This window comes from Hemiscyllium ocellatum, chromosome 5 (genome assembly GCF_020745735.1).
Source record: "Hemiscyllium ocellatum isolate sHemOce1 chromosome 5, sHemOce1.pat.X.cur, whole genome shotgun sequence".
In the NCBI taxonomy this organism is placed as follows: Eukaryota; Metazoa; Chordata; class Chondrichthyes; order Orectolobiformes; family Hemiscylliidae; genus Hemiscyllium; species Hemiscyllium ocellatum.
Window position 1 is genome coordinate 93,938,174 of NC_083405.1, and position 20,484 is coordinate 93,958,657.

Genomic DNA, 20,484 nt, shown 5'->3' on the forward strand with positions numbered 1-20,484 from the left:
ACAAAGTTCACAGTTTTTTATTAAAATCATCAGAATGCGCTTGTAATCTTTATCATATATATCTAATGTGAATGAAACATAACTTTCTACTTACTTTCATGGCTTTTTATGGCATACACATCAATAGCTGGGTCAAATTCACCAGGAGCTAATGGCTTTGAACTGTTCAGTGTATTCCCAGGGCTATCTGGAGGGGTTCCACATGATCCAGTTGTATGGGCTCCAGCCCCATCACTTTCTCCTTCTTCTTCTTCATCCTCAAACTCCATCTCTTCCTGTTCAGCTCGCTCAACATCATGAATACCAACCAGAAGACTGTAATCCATGATCTTCAGCTGAGCAAGGAACTGAAGAAAAAGTACAGAACTTCGAGTCACATTTAAAAGATACTTATAATTAGAAGTGAAACCAAGTATGATATTACTATACCTTCAATAAAAAGCTAGAAACTTATCAAATAGGTATGGCATTTAGCATGAATTACACTTGGATTGAGCTCTCTCTCCAAGCTAATGTTTCAAGTCTTGATGACTTCTCATCAGAGCTGAAGTGAAGTTTGGAATGGGCAGGATTTATGATATAGTCGGACAGAAGGTGGACTGGAGTGCTAGGGGGAGAAAACATAGAACTTTACAGCGCAGCACAGGCCCTTCAGCCCTCAATGTTGCACTAACCTGTGAAATTAGTCTGATGTCCATCTAACCTACTCCACTCCCTTATTATCCATATGTATGTCCAATGCCCTTTTAATTCCCCTTAACATCGGCAAGTCTACAACTGTGCAGATAGGCCGTTCCAGGTCCCTATTACTCTCTGAATAAAGAAACTACCCTTGATATTTGTCCTAAATCTATCACCCCTCAATTTAAAGCTATGGCTCCCTCGTGTTAGCCTTCACCATCTGAGGAAAAAGGCTCTCACTGTCTACCCGACCTAACCCTCTGATTATCTTAAAGGTCTCGATTAAGTCACCTCTCAACTTCTTCTCTCCAACGTAAACAGCCTCAGTTTCCTCAGCCTTTCCTTGTTAGACCTTGGTTCCATACCAGGCAACATCCTAGTAAACCTCCTCTGAACCCTTTCTAAAGCTTCCACATCCTTCCTATAATGCAGTGACCAGAATTGTACGCAATACTCCAGGTGCAGCCTTACCAGTGTCTTGCACAGCTGAAGCATGACCTCATGGTTCCAAAACTCAATCCTCCTACCAATAAATGCCAATACACCGTATACCTTCTTAACAACTCGGTCAACCTGGGTGGCAACTTTCAGGTATTTATGCACCTGGATACAGAGATCTCTGTGTTCATCTACACTGCCAAGAATTTTCCTTTAGTCCAGTACTCTGTAATCCTGTTACTTCTTCAAAATGAACAAACTCTCCCTTTTCTGCATTAAACTCCATTTGCCACTTCTCAGCCCAGCTCTGCATCTTCTCTATATCCCTCTGTAACCCACAACATCCTTCTGCACTAACCACAACTCTGCCTACCTTAGTATCATCCGCAAACGTACTAACGCATCCTTCGATGTCCGCATCCAGATCATTTCTAAAAATGACAAACAGCAGTGGCCCCAAAAACAGATCCTTGTGGCACACCACTGGTAACTGAGCTCCATGATGAACATTTCCCATCAACCACGACCTTCTGTCTTCTTTCAGCTAGCCAATTTCTGATCCAAACCACTAAATCACCTGCAATCCCAAAACTCCGTAGTTTATGCAAAGCCGACCATGTGGAACCTTATCAAATGCCTTATTGAAGTCCAAATACACCATATCAACCACTTTACTTTCATCCACCTATTTTGTCCCTTCTCAAAGAACTCAATAAGGTTAGTGAGGCACGAACTAGCCTTCATAAAACTGTGTTGACTATCCCTAATCCCTTTCCTGATGATTATAAATCCTATCTCTTATAACCTTTTCCAACACCTTACCCACAACTAGCTCACTGGCCTATAATTACCAGGTTGTCCCAACTCCCCTTCTTAAACAAGGGAACAACATTTGCTATCCTCCAGTCTTCTGACACCACTCGTCGACAATGACGATATAAAGATAAAAGTCAAAGGCTCTGCAATCCCCTCCCTGGCTTCCCAGAGAATCTGAGGATAAATCCCATCCAGCCTAGGGGTATTATCTATTTTCAGATCATCCAAAATTGCTAAAACCTCCTCTATGTCAACTGCAATCCCATCAAATCTAATATCCTGTATCTCCGTATTCTCACAAACATTGCCCTTTTCCCATGTGAATACTGATGAAAAGTATTCATTAAGCGTTTCTCCTCTGTCCTTACATTCCACTACTGTCATTGATTGGCCCTAATCTTACCCCAGTCATTCTTTCATTCCTGATATACCTATAGAAGGTCTTAGAGTTTTCCTTGATCTTATCCGCCAACAACTTCTCATGTCCCCTCCTGGCTCTTCTTAGTGCTCTCTTTAGATCTTTTCTGGCTAACAAAACTCTCAAGCCCCCTAACTGAGCCTTCAAGCCTCATTCTCACATAAGCTTTCTTCTTTCTCTTGACAAGAGCTTCAACCGCTTTAGCAAACCATGCCCCCTCTCTCTCAACAACTACCTCCCTGCCTGATAGGTATATATTTACCAAGGACCCACCGTAGCTGTTCCTTGAATAAGTTCCACATTTTAAGTGTGTCCATCCCCTGCAGTTTCTTTCCCTATCCTATGCATCCTAAATCTTGCCTAATCGCATCATAATTGCCTCTCCCCCAGTTAGACCTCTTTCACTGTGGTATAAACCTATCTCTACTCATTGCTATTGTAAACATAACCGAATGACGGTCATTATCGCCAAAGTGATCACCTACTTCCAAATCTAACATCTGGCTGGATTCATTCCCCAGTATCAAATCCAATATGGCATCGCCTCTTGTTGGCCAGTCTACATACTGTCAGAAAACCCTCCTGCACACATTGAACAAAACTGACCCATCTAAACTACTTGAACTATAGTATTCCCAGTCAACACTGGGGAAGTTAAAGTCCCCCATAACAACTACCATGTTACTCTTGTTCACATCGATAATCATCTTTGCTATCCTTTCCTCTACATCGCTGAAACAATTCAAAAGCCTATAGAAAACTCCCAACAGGGTGACCTCTCCTTTCCTGCTTCAGTCCAAACTGCCTCAGTGGATAAATACTCAAATGTTATCTCAACTACTATAATATTGGCCCTGATTAACAATGCCACACACCCCCCTTTTACCATCTTCTCTGTTCTTGCTGAAACATCCAAATCCCGGAATCTGCAACAACCATTCCTGTCCCTCCTCTAGCCACGTGTCTGGAATGGCCACAACATAGAAATGCCAGGTACCAACCCATGCTGTAAGTTCACCCACCTTATTCTGGATGCTCCTGGCATTGTAGTACACACATTTCAAACCAACATCCTGATTGCCGGAGTCCTCTTGCGACCTTGTAAACCTATCCCTGACCTCACTACCCACAACCTCCTGTACACAGGAACTACAATTCAGGTTCCCACCCCCCTGCTGCATTTAACCACCCCCCTCCCTCCGAAGAGCATTAGCAAATATCTACCCCAGGATATTGGGACCCCACTGGTTCAGGTGAAGACCTCCTGTTTGTAGAGGTCCCATCTTCCCCAGAAAGAGTTCCAATTATTCAAGAATCCAAAACCCTCCCTCCTGCATCATCCCTGCAGCCACGTGTTCAGCTCTGTACTCTCCCTGTTCCTCACTTCACTGGAACCAGAGATAACAACTCTGTTTGTTCTAGCTCTAGGCTTCCACCCTAGCTCCATGAATTAGATCTCCATCTTTTTTCCTACCTATATCATCGATGCCTATGTGGATCACAACTTCAGGCTGCTTCCCCCTCCCCCTCAAGGATCCCAAAAACATGATCAGAGACATCAAAAACCCTGGCACCTGGGAGGCAACACACCATCTGTGAGTTTCTCTCATTCCCACAAAACCTCCTATATTTTCCCCTTACTATGAAGTCACCAATGACTAAAGCTCTGCTCCTCTTCCCCCTTCCCCTCTGAGCAACAAGGACAGACTCTATGCCAGAGACCTGTGCTCCATTGCTTATCCATGGTAAGTCATCCCCCCACAACAGTATCCAAAACAGTATACTTGTTGTTGAGGGAAACTACCACAGGAGATCCCTGCACTGCCTGCTAGTACCCTTTCCTAACCCTGACAGTCACCCAACTTCCTTCTTCATGTGACTGTGGAGTAACTACCTCCCTGTAACTCCTCTTAATAACCCCCTCCACCTCCCGAATGATCCGAAGTTCATCCAACTCTAGTTCCCTAACACAATTGGGAGTTGGAGTTGGGTGCACTTCCAACAAATGAAGTCAGCAGGGACACTAGAGGTGACCCTTACCTCCCACACACTGCAGGAGTACATTCAACTACCATAACCTCCATTCCCATTATTCTAAATTCCCAAATAGACCAGTGAAAAAATGAAACACGAAAGAAAACACTTGTTGGTAGTTCAGATTAAATGATTGGAATGTGAGAATGGCAGAACAATGTTGTGTCTAACTACCAGACTTGAAAGAACAGACAGTCTGGCTGGGATGGACTGGCAGGGGAAAGGGGGAGAGGACATGGTGACATAGAATATAGCAAGTAAAGCTAAAAGAAAGTGAAGGAATGGGAGTTGTCACATAATTTGAAGGTGTTGAACTGAATAATAACTCCATAAAGCAGTAACGCGCCTTGTTCGAGCAGGAGTAGTTGTTCCTCCAGTTTGGTCCGTGATTCACTAGAACACTGCAGCATGCCGAGGACTGACATGTGAGCAGGATGCTGTGTTCAAATAACTGGCTACTGGAAGGTCAGGGTCCTGCTTGCACAGGGACTGGAAGTGTTCTGCAAAACTGTGACTCTGTCTGTGTTTGGTTTCTCCAATGTAGGGTAGGCCACAATGGATGCAGTGAACACAATACGCAAAAGTGGAGGAGGTACAGAAGAAATGCTGCTTCACCTGGAAAGACTGGTTAGGCCCTTGGATGGCGAGCAGGGAGGAGATGACGGAGCATAATTTGCACCTTCTATGGTAACATGGGAAGGTGCTGAGGAAAGGGAGGGGTGGTGGTGTTAAGTGGTCGATGAATGGACTAGGGTGTCTCGGAGGGAATGATCCTCGTGAAATGCAGACGGGGGAGTGAGAGGAGAGGGTGGTGGTGGCTTTCTGCTAGAGTTGTCTGAAATGGTGGAGAATGATTGTTTGAATGTAGAAACTGATGGGATGAAAACTGAGAACAAGAGGGACCTGATCACACAGTTGTGAAAAATGGGAAGGGTCAAGGACAGGTGATAGTTCGGATACGGCTGAGGACACGGTCAACCACACTGAGGGGGAAACCGATGTTATGGAAGAAGCAAGCCGCGTCAGCAGTGCTGTTTTGGAAGGTGACATCATCTGCCATGATGCAATATAGGCAAAGGAACTGGGAGAATGGATGGAGTCCTTGCAGGATGGGAGGTGTGAAGAGCTGTAATGGAGGTAGCTATGGGAGTTTTATTATTTTCTCTGTCCAACTCTCTCCTAGTTAGACCGATGAGGTGGATTGCTCTCATACACAACAAAGCACATGGGAGCAGCTGTGTTAATCACTTCAAATCTTCCAAATGAACCCAATCTAATAAAAAAAATGTGGTGAACATTGAATGCAAGAGAAAAAGAACAGTGGTGGAACTAAATGCAAAGAAGATCAGACCTGCATCAAAGATGCAGAAGAAGAAATCTTAAGTCATACAATCATGGAGTTTTAGTTGTTGTAGGTATATTCGCTGAGTTGCGAATTTGGTTTGCAGGCATTTCATCCCTTTTCTAGATGACATCCTCAGTGCTGCGGAACCTCCTGTGAAGCATTGCTGTTGGAATTTACTTGGCTTCATTCCTGCTGCTGCCAGTTGCCGATTCTGGTTGTTCACTGCAATGGTCAATATATAGGGTCTTGGTCAATGTGTTTATTGATGGAGTCTGTGGATAAATGCTGAGCTCCCAAGAATTCTCTGGCTGTCCCAGTTGAATTTATGTCCTTTTCGTCTGTGATACCAAGGATAGCTGGTCGTGGCATTTAGTGGCTGGTTAATGTTCATGATTGCAGATTGCAAGTTGTCTGCCTGTTTGCCCTATATAGTGTTTCATGCAGTCTCTGCATGGAATCTTGTACACTACATTTGTCTTGCATATGATGGGTACTGGGTCTTTTGTCCTGGTGAGTTGTTAACTGAGCGTGCCTGTTGGTTTATGGGCTGGATTAGATCAGAGTGGTCGGAGAAGTCTGGCTGACAGCGGCGATACTTCTTCATGTAAGGTAGTGTGATTAGTGTGTTGGGTCATGGCATGTCCTCATTACATTGCTTGTCTGTTAGACATCTGTGAATGAAGTTGTGGGGAAATCCGTTCTTGGCAAAGACTTTTAGAGGTGTTTTTCTCTTCGCAGGTCGGGAGTGCTGCACTGTGCTGTCGCCCTTTTGAACAGGGTCCTAACGCAGCTTCTCTTGTGTGTTTGGGTGGTTGCTGTTGTAGTTCAGCATCTGGTCCGTGTGTACCCTTTTGTTGTGCGTTTCCCATTCTGTGTTTTTATTACCGTCACATCCAGGGATGGAAATTGGTTGTTAATTTCCTCCTCTCTTGTAAATTTGATCCCTGTGAGCATGATGTTGATAAATCACGTATGTGCTATCAATCTCTGTTCTCATAATTATTACGAAAGTGTCATCCACGTATCTGATGCAAGATGGAGATGTACAGCACATAATCAGATCCTTTAGTTCAACTTGTCCATGCAGATTAGGTATCCTAAATCAATTTAGTCCCATTTCCATTCAAACCCTTCCTGTTTATCCAGATGCCTTTTAAATGTTGTAATTGTTATCAGTCTCCACCACCTCCTCTGGCAGCTCATTCCATACACATATCACCCGCTGTATGAAAAATGGCCCCTTGAGGTCCCTTTTAAATCTTTCTCATCTCGTCTTTAACCTACGTCCTCTAGCTTTGGACTCCCCTACTCTGGGAAAAAAGACCATGGCTATTCACCCTACCCACCGTCCTCTACATGACTTTCTAAACCTTTATAAGGTCACCTCTTAACCTCCAAAGCTCCAGGGAAAATAGCTCCAGCCTATTCAGCCTCTCCCAATAGCTCAAACCCTCCAATTCCAGCAATAATTTTGCAGATATTTTCTGCACTCTTTCAAGTTTAACAACATCTTTCCTATAGCAGGAAGACCAGAATTAAATGCAGTATTCCAAAAGTGGCCTAACCAATATTTTGTACAGATGCAACATGACATTCCAACTCTGATACTCAGTGCTCTGATCAATAAAGGCAAGTGTACCAAATGCCTTCTACACTACCTTCTTCATCTACCTGCAACCCCACCTTCAAGGAACTATGAACCTGCCTCCCAAGATCTGTTTGTGTGGCAACACTCTCCAGGACCCTGTCTTTAAGTGTATATGTCCTGCCCTGATTTGCCTTACCAAAATACAACACTTCACATTTTCTTCGGCCCATCGGATCATGGTTTCATTGTATTCTGAGATAAACCTCTTCACTGTCCACTTCACAAACAATTTTGGGGGCATCAGCAAACTTACTAACTAGTCCTTATGTATTCACATCCAAATCATTTATATATAAAAAGTGCCAGATAGATGTACAGACCTTATTGTATGAGGTGGTGGTCTACAAGTTGATGGTCAAGGCAGTCTCAAGTCCAGTGAAATCTGGTTGAAAGGCAAAGTAGTTCTAAATGTATTGCGGCTTTCTGACAGTGCGTTGCCACAAATAGGAAAAAAAGAGTGGAATCTTCCCAGTCCTTGAATAATATAGGCATGGGCAAGTCAATTGGGGAAATAGGGTGAGATTGGCAGAAATGAGATACTTGCTAGTGAACAGCTATCAGCATTCATTTTAATATTTTAGTATGCCATTACTACTTCATCTCACCTCATTGATAAGCAGTTTCCTATTCTCCTATGTGCTAAATAACCAGAATATTGAACGTTCCCAATATGAAAGTAAGAGTGGGATCTGACTACCCACTTACTCCTCATTTCTCCATCTCAGACAGTAGTCTCAGCACAGACTCCATGATTGTTTACATGGTCCAACGATGAAGGCAGCAGTCACACACCGGCCTCTCTGCACCCACATGGCGTATCTCTGAGCCACTCACAAAATGGCTCTGCACTCCAGTGCTGCTCTTTGGAGTGCACTGGAACCTCTTATTTTAATGCTATTATCAGGACACTTTCAACCTCGGGACAGACATCTAGCTCATGGATTCGACTAGGGCACATCTCAAGGCTTCTCGCTTGAAAGGATAGCACTGGGTAATTCAGCTAGCACAGGCACAATGGATCGAATGACCTCCTTTTGTACCATAATAATTTTGTGATTCTGCGTATAAATCAAATGACCTTGTTTCCAAGTGTACAGGGAGTAACATTAAGTTGGGTGGCCCTAGCAATATAAGTCAAGTTAGTTATTAGTCTAGGGGCTTGAACACAGTTAATTGACCACTTGGAATGGTCAGGGTCAGGGTAGGAGTACAATCTGAGGAATGAGCCAATGATCAATCTTCGGGTCCAGTACAAGCAATCCAGGGAAGTCATGGTAAGTTAGTCAGGTGTGTGCGCGTGTATGAGCACCATAGTGAGGCCTGGGGCTCAGCTCAATGAAAGTCAAGGGGGGATCTATCAGGAGCTACTGCTGAGTACAGAAGTCGGGTAAGTCAACTCTGGAGATGGGAGGCAGAATGAGTATTAATTGTAAGAGGGAAGCATCACAGGATGGGACAATAATGCATTGGATGACATGGGCTCTTGTGGGAAAGGACTTCATCAACGGTAACAACCCTGGTTTCAAATTTAGGCAGTGTAATACCGTTGATATGATTATGCCGTGGGGCTGGGGCTCAGGATATAGGGTTGAGAGATGAAGGCATAATTAAAGAGGCATGTGCTAATGTGTGGAAGCTCAGTACTGATCCCACAACAGTGTGTGCCAGGAAGAGAGATACACTGAGGTTCAGAGGCGAGAGTCCCTTGATTACCAGGCTGATTCACTGTGCCAAATGTGACCTGCATTCTGTACTCATGTAAATGTGTGCACTGGAAATGGAAAATGGCTGCAACCCCACACAGAGTGGGCAGGACAAGTATTTTCTTTATGTCTGAGTTTGAGAGGTCTATTTGTGAATGGTGAGGCCCTTCAAGCAGCATTCACATCAATCAGATACTTTCACAGTACAGGTTAAAGTCATCTGTGCTAACAGTGCCCTCCATGTGAAACGCTTGCAGTTCCAATTGCGTGGGATACAAAAAAAAAGAGCTGAAGTTCTAGAAGAAACTCAGCAGTCCTGGTGTGATTTCATTTATTATCACATATACTGAGATAGAGTGAAAAGTACTGTTTTGTATGCTATCGAGACAAATCATACCTTACATAAGTATAGGAGAAAGTGAGGACTGCAGATGCTGGAGATCAGAGCTGAAAAATGTGTTGCTGGAAAAGTGCAGCAGGTCAGGCAGCATCCAAAGAGCAGGAGAATCGATGTTTCGGGCATAAGCCCTTCTTCAGGAATTCTTGAAGAAGGGCTTATGTCCGAAATGTCGATTTTCCAGCAACACATTTTTCAGCTCTTACATAAGTATATCAGAGTAATAGAACAGGATGTAGAATATATTGTTACAGCTGCAGAGAAAGTACAGAGAATGATCAACTTTAATATATGAGAGGTCTATTCATAAGTCTGATAATAGTGGGGAAGAAGCAGGAAAGGGCTGGTAACATTTGTAGAGAGAAAGCAAAGTTAACATTTTGAGTCCAGCAACTCTTCTTCAGAACTGATTGTAGCTAGAAAGTGCTGCTCCATTGATGACAAGGAGTTGAGGTTGGCGTGGGGGATAGCTGGCGATGGAGCCCAGAGGGAGAATGAGAGTTATGTAGACAAAGTGATGGCTAATAGAATACTTGGCAGGAAATAAAGCTGAGAACAGGGACCTTGAGTAAGTGAAAATAGGTTGGCTGTGCTGAAAGCAGCTCAAGTCAAGGCATGGCCTGGGATGTGGGGATGGGTAAAGGTAATGGAAGAAGGTGGACAGGCTGTAACATTATTGAACTCGATATGGAGTCTGAAGGTTGCACGGTCCCCCTGTGGAAAATTAAATGCTGTTTTTCTAGCTTCTGCCGAGCCTCATTGGAGCACTGCCACGGCGCCTTCCCCTGCAATCACAAACGATGAAACACTTGCCTGTTTACTTTTTCTCCCTCACTATTCCAGTGCCCAGACACACCTTTCAGGTGAAGCAGCAACTTACCTGTATGTCACCTAACCTAATGTATTGTATTCACTGTTCACAATATGGTCTCTTTCGTATTGGGGATAAAAGTGCAGACTGGGCAACTGTTTTGTAGAATACCTATGTTCTGTCCGCAAAAATGACTTGGAGCTTCCAGTTGCCTGTCACTTCAACTCACCACCATGTTCCCTGGCCAACATCTCTGTCTCAGGCCTGCTGCAGTGCTCAAGGGAGGCCCAGCGCAAACTGGAAGAACAGTATCTCATTTTCTGCTTGAAGACCGTTAGACACAACATCTAGTTCAATAATATAAGAGCCTGATCATCTGCTTCCATGTCCTTTATCCACCCCACACTCTAATCCCTGTCTTGACAAGGGCTGCTTTCAGTGCAACCAACCCATTTTCTCCTATTTATAGTCCCCGTTATCGACCTTTCTTTCTTCCGGGCATACTATCAGCTATCCCTTTGGCATTCTCTTTATCTCTCTCTCTGGAATCTGTCTATCTGCTCATTCCTTCTCCCAATCTGCTCCCTCTCCCTATCTTCAGCATATGTACCAACCCTTTCCTAGCTGCTATCAGTTCTGAAGCAAGATGACTGGACTCAAAATGCTTACTCTGCTTTCTCTCCACAAATGCTGTCAGACTTGCTGAATGTCTCCAGAAATTTCTGCTTTTATTTCAGATCTCCAATGTCCGCAGTTGTCTGCTTTATTTTTGTGTAGGATATAAATCCTGGTCATGAACAATTTTGATCATGTCATTATCTTTTGGAGCAGAAGTGATCACAGGTGACCTTAAAAGTGGCACCTGCAGGCCAAAAAGACAAACCAAAATCTTTCAGGACACAGAGCAGACGTCCCCTCATCTTTTACTGCTATTTCAGCCAACATGATCTTATATACAATACTGCTTTTCTTGGGTGATGTAGTGGTTTGACAGGACATGATATCTGTAACCATACAGTACTTACAATCTCTTACTGTATTTGCACAACACAGCTCGTGCTGCCTTTAACTGAATAAGACTACTATGTCAAAGGTCCATTTAAAAGACAATTGATTGACAGGATGAGGGTGTCACTGGCTAGGCCAGCATTCATTGTGGTTGACTCTCAACTGGGCAGTGCTGTGGGCCTGGAGTCACATGTAGGCCAGACCAAGTGACTTCAGCAGTTTCTTTCTCTAAAAGGACATTAATGAGCCAGATGGGTTTTTCCTGACAATCAATAATGGTTTCATGGTCATCATTAGACGCTTACTTTCAGACTTTTATTTATTTCAAATGTCACCATCTGCTCTGGTGGAATTTGAACATGGGTCCCACCTGGTAGCTAAATTTCTGGAATAACAGTCTAGTGATAATACCACTGGGCCATTGCTTCCCCTTGCAGGCATTCCATGGCTCTCCTTGTCAGAATCCTCTATGGCCCACTGTATTTGTTAAACTACCAAAGTTCGGATGTCTGGGACAGTTAATGGGAGACAGGGGCTATCAGCTACAACGGTGGCTGGTGACTCTGTTATGCAACCTGCTGACTGAGGCTGAAAAAGTGGACACACTGCAGCCCATTCTTCACTAGGACCTTTTGGAGCCAGCTGTAGGTTTGCAGAAAAGGATGCTCTGATGCTTGGTATGGTCTGGGGTCTTTGCAATACACTCCAAACAAAGTGAGTGGCATATTCCTTGTGCTCTTCATTTTACACAACTGGATTGGCAAAGAGGGGACATGGTGGATTCTGAAGAGTTGGGAGAGTGACAGCTATCTTCTACAGAGAAAGATGGAGACGTTGAGCAGGAGGAACACCAACTTCAGTATGACAGAATGCATTAAGTACAAGTCAGAGTGGTTTCAATAAATATGAGCCGGATATAATGAACCCTCATTGATTGTAAATTTTTTGCAGTTTAAAAGACAGAAGCAAAAGCAGTTTCTGTTTGTTTTTTCAACAACTATTCTGTGGAAGGGTACGGGACCAAAACATTAACTCTGTATTCATGATGAAGGGCTTTTGCCCGAAACGTCGATTTTACTGCTCCTCGGATGCTGCCTGAACTGCTGTGCTCTTCCAGCACCACTAATCCAAAACATTAACTCTGATCTCTCTTCACAGATGCTGCCAGACCAGCGAAGCTTTTCCAGCAATTTCTGTTTTTGTTTCTGATTTCCAGCAACCACAGTTTTTTTCAGTATTTATTCTGCTTTTTTCTTTACTTTTGCTGTTGCTGAATAAGAGTGAATAGTTTTAACCATTTGAAGATTTTTCCAGTATGGGAAGGGCCACATTGAGCAATGTTAGGCTACACTGAACATTAGGGAAAGAGCAGCATTCACTTAGACAGGCTTCTAAGATGAGATGATGTCAAGGACAGGTAACCTGTATAGCTTGGTTGAAAAGTGTAGAGTTGGAAAAGCATAGCAGGTCAGACAGCATCTGAGAAGCAGGGAGAGTTGATGTTTTGGGCATAGGCCCTTCATCAAGAATATTGGGTGGGGGGGTGGTGGTAGCGGATTAAAAGATAAATATGAGGGTGGGGGTGAGGTTGTGGAAAGATGATAGTTAATGCAGGTGGGAGGGGTGATTGTTATAGGTCAGTGGGGAGGGTGGAGTGGATAGGTGGGAAGGAAAATGGACAGATAGGGCAGATCAAGAGGGTGGTGTCGGTTGGAGGGTTGGATCTGAAATGAGGTGTGGGGGGAGGATAGATTTGGAAACTAGTGAAGTCAATGTTGGTGCCATGTGGTTGAAGGGTCCCAAGGCAGAAGATGAGGCGTTCTTCCCCCAATTGGTAGGTGGACTGTATTTAGCGGTGGTGGCGGCCCAGGTCTGCAGCGGTGGAGGAGGCATTTGTAATTGCAATCAAGTGCCACCTAAGTGCTCTGACAATTGTTCCTTTGTAATCTATACAGATTGTTTGAGAACTGTAAATATGATGATTTGAAGACAGAATTAATCAGAGATTTCATAGTTGTAGCTATTGCTGACAATTCTTTGTCAGAATTATTAACGTTAAAAGACTACCTCACTCTGGAGAAAGCCATTAATTGACAAAACAAGCAGAGTTTGTGGAAGCAAAATAGATGAATTCTTAGAAGAGTGAAAAAACCTCAACACAGGAAATCTATGAAACCTACTCATTTCTTTAAGAACAAGTAAAAAAGATCCAAGAAAAGAATAAACAGCTGGGAGGACAATTGCAAGATGTCAGAAGACACTGCCAATACTGTGGCATCAAAAATAGGTAATTTCTTTGGAAAATGTGTAAAATTGGAATTCTGATGATGAAAAATGACAAAAGTAAAGTTTACTCATACAACGCTATCAACAAAGTAGAACAACCTCCATCTGAAAGCATGTGATAATAATATACTAATTGGTAGAAAGTGTTGGCATGGGGCACACGCTGTATATTCGTCCTAAAGGATTCATATCTGGAAGAGCGAGATGAGCAGTCCACTTGTTGTGATGATGTCTCTCAGACAGTCAATGGAGTAACATGGGAGATTTCTAGCAGAAACATCAACACTGACAAACTTACTCCTGCGATCTGTATAAATCTTACAGCTGTACAATAAACTGCTTTATGTTTATCTTTGAAGATCTTGAACTGACTTTGTAGGTGAAAATTCAATAATGGCTTTTGAGTTTTACAGGTCTGCCATTACGTCCTGACTATTGACAATGTGTCTTCAGGAAAGAGTACACAGCTTGGGGAATTCAGGTCTTCAAGGCTTCTTCCTATAAACTATTTGAAATTGCGGATTGCCCTCAATCTATAGCAAACCACAACATAGCCTACTCAAGATGTTGAATACCTTAATCAAATCTCCTCTGACTCTTCTTTTCTTCAGTAAAAACAGTCCAAACTTCTCCAATCTATCTTTATAACCGGTGTTCCCCAACCCTCAATCCATTCTTGTGAATTGTATCTGCACTCTGTTCAATGTCTTTGTATCCTTCCTCAAAATGTAGTGTCTAGAAATGGATGCAGTACTCCAGCTGAAGCCAAACGATTGCTTTATGCACATTCAAAATAATCTCCTTGCTCTGGTACTCCAAGCATCTATTCATAGGGCTCAGGATACTATATGTTTTATTAATTGCTCTCTCAACCTTATACCTGCCACTTTCAATCAATTCTCTCTCACTTCCTTTAGAACTGTGCCATTTGCTTTTTCTTATTGTCTCACCATGTTCTTCCTACTAAAATGAATCACTTTGCATTTCTCCACATTGAACATCATCTGTCATCTGTTTTGCCTATTACACCAACTTGCCTTTACCCTTTTAGGTTCTGCAATACCCTCCTCACAATGTACAATGCTTCCAATTTTTGCATCATCTGCAACCTTTGAAATTATGCCCCCTACACGAAGATCTACGTCATATAAACGTGGGCCTATGTTTACTAGTGACATTAACCACCATCACTACTTTAATGTCTAGGCTTGTGAAAAATGACCATTTAATAAAATAATTCATAATTTGTAATGCCTAAATTAAATCTCTGTTACCTTCTCAGTGAAGGAGAACAAGTCCAGCATCTCGTCTCCTTTATCATTGGTGCCATTTGAGAAAATACTTTCATACCTTCTCCAATATTTTGATGTGCTTTTGAAAGTGTAGTAGCCAGAATTCAATACAATATTGTAGCTGAAACCTAACTAGTGATTTAGAAAGATTGAGCATAGCTTCCTTCCCTTCTGTACCCTATGCTTCCGTTTATAAAGCCAAGGATCCTGTATACCTTTTATATATTTTTAAAAAATCTCTTGTCAATGTGTCCTGGCTCCTGCATCTCTGTTTAATATTGTTTCATGGAGCTTATATTGCTTCTTGTCATTCTTCTTCCTGCAAATGGCAGTCCCTCAGGATTGTGGATGATTCACTGACACATTAAGTCTATAGTGTAGGGGGTGGATTGTGCTGTAGAAGTGGGTTGGAAGAGGACCTACATGTTTTGTCTCATTTCTTCATGCTTTGTGAAAAGAGTCAACAATGACCTGGATTTCAGTTTCTCAGTAAGTGCTCACACATGAAAGATTTGCAGAGTGGAACTAAATCAAAATTCTTTAAAACAAAGAGTCCATAAACATAGTATCAATCATACTGCCCTCATCAACTTTTCCCTTAGTACTTTCAAGAGCTGAAATTAATCACAGACAATTTACCAGACAAATTTATGCTGGTTGCAATTGTTTAATTTGTCTCTTCCAAGTGCCCAGATCATTGTTTAGTTAACCCACCATGAATATTAGTCTGACTGGCCTGTTAAACCTGTTGTTTTTTCACACAACTCCCTTTTCAACAGGACTGTAACAGTTGTAACTCTGGCATCAAGAAATGATGGTCAGAGCCTCTGCTATTTAACCAGGTATGAGGAGAGTCATTAGGAACGTCTAACACTTGCTGACTTTAGCAGAGGTAACCATCTGTCATGAATGAATAAAAAAAACACTGGGGCCTGTTTTATCTCCAAAATAGGACTAACTATGCAGTATAAAAGGCAATGCAATATTCTTCTGCTAAATTGTAGCCACTAAATGTGTCTCTTTATGATTATGGTTTCTAATTGAATAGATAACAGAAGAGGTGAGGCAGTTTCGTTCTGAGGTTAATTACTCTTCAGTGTTAATTATGTACCTTATGTATTTTCTCTTCCTCAAGAAGATTATGTTACATATAAATAAATACACCAGACATTGCATTTAATGATGTGTGAAGGACATCTGACCGCAATAGAAATGAAGAATGTAAAACTTTGGTTAAAATACAAACATTCCATTGACATATTCACAGAAAGTCTGATGTGTTATTTGTAAAGAAAGGAAAATTGAAATATATAAACGCAATTAGTTGTAAGTACAGTGTTTTGTTTTAAGACTACAAAGGTCTAATAAATAAGATTGCGTAGCAACCTCAAAATGACTATGACTATATTTTGTTTCATTGCAGACCTACATTGTACAATCCCAATTTCTACCTTAGTTTCCTCATTTGTGGTACTAGGGAAGGTGGGCAGGGGAAGAGTTTGAGAAATTTGCTTGAGAGATTATGCTACCATTTACATGTGGGCATTTGAAAAGTACTATACTGGAAACACATGCTCACATTTTCAAAAGAAGGAAATACTGGAATCTATGAACACACAGTAGACATATCATGTTATCATTTATAATAAAAATCACATGTTCATGCACTTCTATCAAACTTTTCATTATAAAGTCTGAGTGCATCTCCAGTGAGGGACAGCTATAATTGCAGAATGACCGGTTTATATAAGTAGTTACATTTTCAATGCGGACATTACAATTTCTTTTGAAAATATAAATACAGAGACAATATATTGTATCTGCCTTCATTGCCTGTTTTACTTCACAGCTATACAGAGAGTTGGGAGAAAGGAGATATTTTCAGCTTGTCAGTCATGGCTGATGGTATACCACAAAGATCAATTGGAGCCACAAACATTTGGAATAAATATTAATGATTTGGATGATGGAGGTAAATATGCTATCGCCAAGGCTGGAGTGACACAAAAATAAGAAAGATAAGTAGTGAGGATCAAAGAGCCTACAGAGGGATATAGGCAGCTAAGTGAGTGGGCAAAAAAATTGACATTTGGAATATTATGTAGGAAAATACAAAGTTATGCACTTTGGTAAGAAGAATAGAAGAGCAGAATATTATTTAAATAAAGACTGTAGAAAGCTGAAGTACAGAAGGATTTAGGGACCCATGTGCACGTATCATAGAGGGCTGGCATCAGGTCATCAGGAAAGAAAACGGACGGTTGGCCTTTATCTCAGAGGGAATAGAGGACAGAAATAGATAGGTCTTGCTACAAATAGATAATACACCAGACTACTGTGGAAATTGGATAGTTTTGGTTTCCTCACCTAAGGAAAGATATACTGTCATTGGAGGCAGTCTAGAGAAGATTCATTATGATGATTCTGGGTAATTCCTTATGAGGAGCAGGTAAGGAGATATGGCTCGTATTCACTAAGAGGTTGCCCATTTAATACAGACAGGAGAAGGATGTTCTTTCTCTCCAAGGATAATTAATCTGTAGAATTGCTGATCTCAGGGAGCTGTTGAGGCTGAATTGTTAAGTACATTCAAGGCTGAGATAGACAGATTTTTAAGCAGTAAGGGAATCAGAGTCATGGGAAAGAAAGTGAAGTTGAAGATTAAAAGATCAGCCATGATTTCATTGAATGGCACAGCAAACTCAATGGACCTAAAGGCCTGCTTCTGCTCTTACATCTGACAGCATTTTGTATTTACACTACGCAAACCTAATAAGGACATAGATATGAAGTGGTTTTGTTTTCTCAGAGAATAGTGGACCACTGTACAAAGTTGCTGACTTTGCGTTTTATACTGATGTTTCCACAGAGTGAGCTGAATGAATTCTTGGCTGTGGTAGAAATCGAATCACCTAAAATGAACACTCTTCACAATTAATGTATTTGAGATTGGGACTGATTTCTAATGTCTGACAGATTTCATGGGTACTTTTCAAAGCCTTTTAGTAATGGGGCAGTTTTTTATTCTCTTCCCAGGACTTAGAGTGCCATTTGAATGGTAGGACTTGTGGGCCACTTGGTCTTTCCTGCTGTTCCATTTTGTATGGTCACACGTATTGAAAACACAAGTAGCGCAAACATTAAAACAATTAGTAAAATTGTTAACTACAATTACACAATCCTCACTTTCCTCCCTTACCTCAACATCTTTTTTGAGTTTTTCAAGGAACATCTTTTTGTTGTTCTCATCAATGTAAATTTTTTGCCCATCATTTATAAAATCATTGTCCTTGTATGTTGGTAGCTCTTTGGCCTGCAACAAAATTTATTGGCAAAGTTTCAGTCAAAGAAAGTGGAAGATTATGAAAGCTTCTAATCTATTTATTAAAATAATACTCGATTCACATCACTAAGCAAAATTCAAACAAATCAAAACACAAAATACTTTAAAGTTAACAATGAACCAGAGGTGGCGCAATTGTGCTGCTACAAACCATTGACTAACAGTTGATCAAATGTATCATTCTACAAATACAGAACATAACACACTTCGTCTTTTGAGTGGATATCCAAATGCTCGTGAAGGATCGCTAAAAATTACACAAAATTAAAGCATATTGAACTTTCGCCTACATCATCCTATACACTTCAAATTTACAGTGAAATTGTCTCAATTTGGACCAGTCAGGTATCCAAAAGAAGCATCTACTAAACAGGAAATGGCCAGAATTTTTACTTACTTCCACTTCTTTTAAAGCAATTCACCTGAAATTGGTGAAACCATTGCAAAAAAAAAATGTAATGGACATTTTCTTCCATTCAGCACAACTCAAGTTTCCATTCGTTTCCATGCAAGCTTAAAACACATCACACTAGGTGCTAGCCTCAACAGCAAAAGTGCCTGTGCCCCCCAAACTGAATTCATCTCCATTGGATGTTTCCAGCAACTGGTGATCTACACAAACATGGCTTCATCCTCTACAAGGTATAATTCTGTACTGCTCAATATTTACAAAATTGAAGCTACTGTATCCTGGTTGGCTCTTGGCAAAATTTACATGCTGCTGATTGGTGAGGCTGTACTCGGTACACTGTAATTCAATCTTACCATTTTATTAAATTTTCTCTCTGGTGTCTATTTCACTTCGAAGAATGCAATCACTTATCCTTTCAATCTTCCAATCTGATCTGGGGACATTAATCCAAATCCTATTGTGGCATTTAATAAATAAAATCTGGAATTGAAGGCTAATTTCAGTCATGGTAACCATAAAACCACTGTTATTGCAAATGGCTATCTGCTTCACTGATGTCCTTACCTGGTCTGCTTTACATCTGAGTCCAGACCCTCTGAAATGGCAATGTAAGCCACTCAAGTCCAGGGCAATTAGAGGCAGACAACAAATTCTGGCTTTACCAGTGATAAAAATGAAAGGAAGCCCTCAAATCTCATCCTGTGCCCAAACCCCAATTGTGTTTGCAATTTTTATAAATTTTTCAAACTGTCCTATACTAATTTTCCTTTGTAAACCAGCTAATCAAAAACTCGTGAGTGTATTTCTGCATTAGGCTACACACTGCCATCAGCTTTGCTCACATCATTGTTCCAATCCTTTGGCTTCTCATCCCTACCTAGTCAACATCAAGATCATTGGGCTGCTGTTATGAAATGCAGTTGTTGGTCTGCTTCATAACTTCCCGCCAGCTATCAACCTGCCCTCAAAGTTACAGGGTGGGAGGAAATGCCTAGTGGCCCACCCTTTGGGTTTGTACTTGCACTGCTCATAGCCACCTAAGGACATAACCATGATCCCAGCACCACTTTGCCTGTAGCAAGCAAAAGCCTATATTAAGCAGGTAGCCAGCTTTTACTGATTGTTTAAATTGATAAGATGGCTAAGGGAATTAACTTAAAAAAACCCAACTGCTTACTTATATTCTTGGTTTAAAAGTAAAAACAAAGTAAATTGCTACCTTTTGTCATAGTAGAGGTCTAACACAATCACATTAAGTAATGTCAATAGGATACTGTATATAAAAAAGAGCCACTAGCTCAGATAAGCTGGTGTGTATTGGTTCCCAGCCTGGATAGATGGGGAGGGCTCATGACTGGAATGACATTTGGATGTAAAAAAATTCCACCAAATCCACGCAGGATATGAAGGCGTGATCAAACAGTATCATGGTGAGTGATGCCATGTAACATGAGAAAACAAGTGGAAAAAAAATAAAATATTTCAAAAACACAAGCAAACATCTTGCACAAATTAGCTTCGTGATAAGGTAGCCTTACAGAACTACCAGTCAATCAAAAAAGGAAAATAAATCAACTAAAGTGGAACCTGTACTTTAAAAACAGGTCACATATTTGGTGTGTAATTCTGTACTCTATTTCATAGCGCACTTACTGTGTTTCCTGCAGTACTTTATTTGAATGCTGAATATCAATGTAATCCTACATTCAAAGACCATTCTACTTTTAATATCAGCTAATATCAAGAACCATTTCATTCTGCCATATCACCAGCTTTCGATAGAAAATTTAATTTTAAACTAAATTACAAAGCACATTTAGCAGTGCAAACCTGCTTCACTTAATTAAAAAAA

General features: G+C 41.3%; 1 protein-coding gene across 1 annotated transcript in view; it reads right to left on the reverse strand.

Moving 5' to 3' along the window:
• The window catches only part of pip4k2aa (phosphatidylinositol-5-phosphate 4-kinase, type II, alpha a), a 241,269-nt gene that overhangs the window by 17,919 nt on the left and 202,866 nt on the right, over positions 1 to 20,484 (reverse strand). Inside the window, exons 7-8 of the mRNA XM_060825576.1 lie at positions 18,077 to 18,190; positions 95 to 347 (exon numbers count right to left, since the gene is read on the reverse strand). Of these exons, the coding sequence (XP_060681559.1) occupies positions 95 to 347; positions 18,077 to 18,190 (367 nt within the window). The remainder of the gene's footprint in view (positions 1 to 94; positions 348 to 18,076; positions 18,191 to 20,484) is intronic.